Below are 5160 nucleotides of genomic sequence, written 5' to 3' on the forward strand. Positions count from 1 at the left end.
AAGAACGTGCCCGGCGACGCAAGAAAGTGCTCGGTACCGCAAGAACGTGCCTGGCGCTGCAAGAACGTGTTCGGCGTTGCAAGAGCGCACCTGGCACCACAAGAGCGTGCTTGGGGCCGCAAGAACGTGCCCGGAGCCATAAGTACGTTCCCCGTATCGCAAGAATGTGCCCGGAAACGTAGGAACGTACTTGCGGCCCCAGGCAAGTACTCACGGCCCCGTCACGTACTTACGATGCCAGGGACTTTCTTGCGGCCCCAGGCACGTTCTAGCGTGCCATGTACTTTGTTACTGGATCAGGCACGCTTTTGGGGGCATCACTTACGTTCTTGCGGTGCCAAACACGTTCTTGCCGCGCTGGGCACGCTCTTGCGGCGCCGGGCATGCTGTTGCGGCGCCGGGCACGTTTTGGCAGCGCTGGGCACGTTCATGCAGCACCGGCCACGTTCTTTCGGCGCCGGCTACGTCTTTGCGTCGCCAGGCACGTTCTTGTGACACCGTGCACGCTCCACCGGCGCCAGGCACCTTCTTGAAGAGCCAGGCAAGTTCTTACAGCCTCAGGCACGGTCTTACGGCCACAGGTACCCTCATAGGGCCTTAGGCCCCTTTTGGAATGCCCGAGGCGTCACTAACGCGTTCTTGCGGCGCAGGGCACGTTCTTGCGTAAGCGCCTCAATCCGTACACTATACACTTTTCTACTCACCTTTATTCCCTCTCCTTACTTACCGGTCTATAGCTATTTTGTCTTAATAACGGTCAACCAAACAGTAATTTCACTTTGTTTAACACGTTCTTGCGGTTTTGGGAACGATTTTGCGGCGCCGGATACGCTCTTGCGGCGCCGGGCACGTTCTTGCGGTTCCAGGCACGTTCTTGCGACGCCAGGTACGTTCTTACAGCCACGAGCACGTTCTTGCGGTACCAAGCACGTTATTACGCCCGCAGTCACATTCTTGCGCCGCCGGACACGTTTTCCGGGCGCCGGGCACGTTCTTGCGGCGCCGGGTACGTGCTTGCGGCGCAGGGCACGTTCTTGCGTAAGCGCACCAATCCGTACACTATACACTTTTCTACTCGCCTTTATTCCCTCTCCTTACTTACCGGTCTATAGCTCTTTTGTCTTAATAACGGTCAACCAAACGTGTTAAACTTTGTTTAACACGTTCTTGCGGTTTCGGGCACGTGCTTGCTGTTCTAGGGATGTTCTTGCGACGCCAGGTACATTCTTATGGCCCCAGGCACGTTCTTTCAGCCCTGGGCACGTTCTTGCAGACCTGGGCACGTTCTTGCGGTACCAGGCATGTTATTACGTCCGCAGTCACATTCTTGCGAAAAATAGACAGGGGGTGACGAACAAAAGTATGCAAAAGCATGAAAAGTACATCCCAATACGAGGATATTCACCTAGAGTAAATCGCATGCACAAAAAAACACGATGACTCTGATTATCAAGGTAAAGAACTCTACTCCGGCTTGGTTCGTCAGCTTGCTGGAACATGCTGAGTAGACTCATTTACACAGGCTTTTCTTGCTACTCTCACTCAACAAATTTGCAATAAATTCACTGGAAGAAAGTATCTCCCTCTCCACTCCCATCTTCCCGTCCAACTGAAACTTGAAGAAAGTAATATGGTTTTGGTCAGAGACGTAAGTGTCAGACATTCCAATATTTTCCATCATACAATCTGTTTTGCCATAGCCACTAGAGAGAGAAATTAACTGCCTGCACTTCCCGGCCAAAGGAAAACAGCGAGTCAGTCCTCACAATGGACATGCTGATGCAATGCCCCTTCAATCAGCCTCTTGGAAACAGATAACTAGATCTGTCTCTTTACTAAATCTAATCAATACTGCTCCAGGTTTTCTTTTCAACATGACCCTCCACCGGTTGTTAATATTAGCTCTTTGTCAGAAATCCCGCTTGACGAGTTCGCTATTTCAAACCGTGAAAGATTTTTGTATCAGAAAGAACGTTTACAGTTTCAAGTCGCTGGAGTCCTCTCTCCCAGTCTGCTCGAAGTTGACAGTACATCTCACGAATTGGTGGTCCACGTTGCTAACTATCTGAAATTGTGGAGAGCTTATACTAATCCTATCTGCTAACCTAACGAGTTTTGATATACGTGGAGTCGGTAATAACACTTTAAAAAACTTTTTAGACATTCTGCTGTGCACAATTCCTGACGAACGTTCGTTATGACAAGAAATATAAATGAGGGCGATATCAAACTCCTTCATTTATAAAACTGAAACAGACGTCATGACCAGAGCTGGATGGCTGAAACCAGTAAGAGTAAAAGAATACTAGTTAAAAAATAACTCGCTATAAGTAGTATATCGAATATATTAAATTACATGCATGTACTAGATTTTTCAATATTCTACTATTTTATAGTGTTGTTGATATTATTGTTAATTAAGGTGGCGAGCTGGCGAAATCATTAGCAGTTTTTTGTCTGTCGTTACGTTCTGAGTTCAAATTCTGCCGAGGTCGACTTTGCCTTTCATCCTTTCGGGGTCGATTAAATAAGTACCAGTTACGCACTGGGATCGATATAATCGACTTAATCCGTTTGTCTTTCCTTGTTTGTCCCCTCTGTGTGTAGCCCCTTGTGGGCAGTAAAGAAATAAGAAACGTTAGCACGCTGGGCGATGATGCTTAGCGGTATTTCGTCTGTCTTTACGTTCTGAGTTCAAATTCCGCCGAGGTCGACTTTGCTTTTCGGGTCGATAAATTAAGTACCAGTTGCGTATTGGGGCCGATCTAATCGACTGGCCCCGCCCCCAAAATTTCGGACCTTGTGCCTAGAATAGAAAAGGATATTGTTGTTGATTACCATATCAGCTTTTATTGGATGATCAAAGGTGTTCTAGCTGAGACTATCCAATCTATTTTCAGAACTGCATTTTCCAGTGAGAGATTAGAATACGGTTTGAGAGATTAGAATACGGTTTCAGAGATCTTTAACTGCTATCTTTTTAATTACCATACAACTTTGATCAAAGGTGTTCCAGGACTTTGATCAAAGGCGTTCCAGCCTGGACCATTCCGTCTACTTTTTTAGAACTACGTTATCCAACGTGTCATTCCTTCATTTAGACGTAGGGCATGGTTTGAGGGGCTTTTTTTTCCTGCAGGTTAAGTAACTATTTTTCAAGATCCCTTACTAGCTTGTTAATGAATTGCCCGTCGTTGACTGTGGTGGTGGTGGCGGCGGTGGCGGTGGTGGTGGTGGTGGTGGTGGTGGTGGTATAGCCCCCTGGTTGATCCCTTGTAGTTCATGACATTGTGTAGTGTACAGTTTTGTGTATTAGAGTTAATGAAAGAGCCTCCATGCAGTCGATCGCCCATTTGCAGCCAAGCCTCCTTCGAAGTTTCAAATTTTGACACAAGGCTAGAAATTTCGGAGTGGGAGTTAAGTCGATTATATCGGCCCCAATCTCTTTACTAAATCTAATCGATACTGCTCTAAGTTTTCTTTTCAATATGACCTTCCATCGGTTGTTAATAATAACTCCTTGTCTACTTATTTTTTCGACCCCGAAGATGAAAGGCAAAGTCAACCCCGGCGACATTTGATCTTAGAACGTAAAGTCTGAAGAAATGCCGTTAAGCATATTTTCCGGCTCGGTAAGAATTCTGCCAGCTCGCCGACTTAGCATCTTACCAAATTAAAAAACTAAATAATTTATTGCTACTCGTGTCTGGCCCAGACGTGAATAATGTTCTTAATACAATAATGTAAAAGACAAAAATAATAAAAATAAATAAATAGATAAATAAATAAATAAATAAATAGATAAATAAATAAAGGTGCGAGAATTACTAACCTGGGGAATATTTCTTACGACTATTCGCTCTTCAAGTTCATCTATGTTAGAAACAACGGGAAACATTTCATCCGGCTCAGAAGCTTGGTCACAATACATTGCGGCTTTGTGGTTTGTTTATAGTCAATCTATTCTTAGTTCAATGAGCAACATCTGAATGACTCTCTTATTAGCAGTAGTCACGAATGGCATTTATCAACATATTGATATTCTCCTAGAAAACAAAGTAAGAAATAAGAAAAACCCTTCATAACAGATGTTTTTCCAAGTTAATTCGTTAAGTCAGTGATTTTTTCTTCTTTTTCTAAAATTATTCGCAAATACAGTATAAAACGCTTAATATTGACTATTTTATAAGTATTAGCTATTAACTTCATTCCTTTCTGCCTTTCTTATATTTCTCTCTATCATATATATATATATATATATATATATATATATATATATAAAGAATAAAAAGTTTTGAATGGTACAACAATGCACTATAATACAAAAAATGGACTATCTATCTGTTGTAATTTAGTTATCCATAGTCCGATGATATTTCAGAATACAATTCCTTCTTCAGATATTCTTAGATGGAGTTGCTGCTGTAATCTGTTTTCCAACGGCTTTTCTTTTTTCGGAAGCGTCTCAGCAGTTGTCTCACGAAGCTCCTTCTGGAATTCCTCATGAGAAGTACGTGAGGTCGGCTATGTCTCAATCTCGTGTGTGTTGGTACATCTGTAGCGCTGCTTCTAAGTTATGTATCATACGTGCAGCTTCCTTATTTTCCCCCTTTTATTTCCTCTTCTCTTTTTTTGTTATAAACAATAGATGAGCATATCAAAAATGAACCTACGTGCATCCAGATGTAACTGAATGATATATTGATTACCAACCTCCAGCCTGTTATTAATTTGGGGTCCTAGGCTGTGTATGAGTATAGCTTCCTTAATTCTTAAATTACCCAAATTTCGTTCATTGGCCTCAATTGTGACTGTTATGCTTTTGTCAGTGTTCCGGCATCTGTCTAGATGTTTTCTGAAGGAAATATGGCAAATGAAAGATGGAAGATGGAATATATGAGAATTTATTCTTAATCACGATAATTGTTTCAACACATCTAGCATCGATTCTTTTCTGCCTTTCTTTTTTTTTCTCTATTTTATATACATACATACATACAAACGCGCACGCGCACACGCACGCACGCACACACACATATATATATAAATATATATACACAGACATACATACATATACATATATATAGATATATATATATATACACATATATCTATACATTTATATATATACATATATATATATATATATATATATATATA

The 5160-nt window shown here is 42.2% G+C and overlaps 1 protein-coding gene across 1 annotated transcript in view; it reads right to left on the reverse strand.

Moving 5' to 3' along the window:
- Nucleotides 1-5160, reverse strand: part of LOC106868134 (uncharacterized) — a 23401-nt gene that overhangs the window by 11815 nt on the left and 6426 nt on the right. The window contains exon 2 of the mRNA XM_014913265.2: nucleotides 3833-4046. Within this exon, the coding sequence (XP_014768751.1) occupies nucleotides 3833-3931 (99 nt within the window). The 5' untranslated portion in view covers nucleotides 3932-4046. The remainder of the gene's footprint in view (nucleotides 1-3832; nucleotides 4047-5160) is intronic.

This window comes from Octopus bimaculoides, chromosome 4, assembly GCF_001194135.2.
Source record: "Octopus bimaculoides isolate UCB-OBI-ISO-001 chromosome 4, ASM119413v2, whole genome shotgun sequence".
Taxonomy (NCBI): Eukaryota; Metazoa; Mollusca; class Cephalopoda; order Octopoda; family Octopodidae; genus Octopus; species Octopus bimaculoides.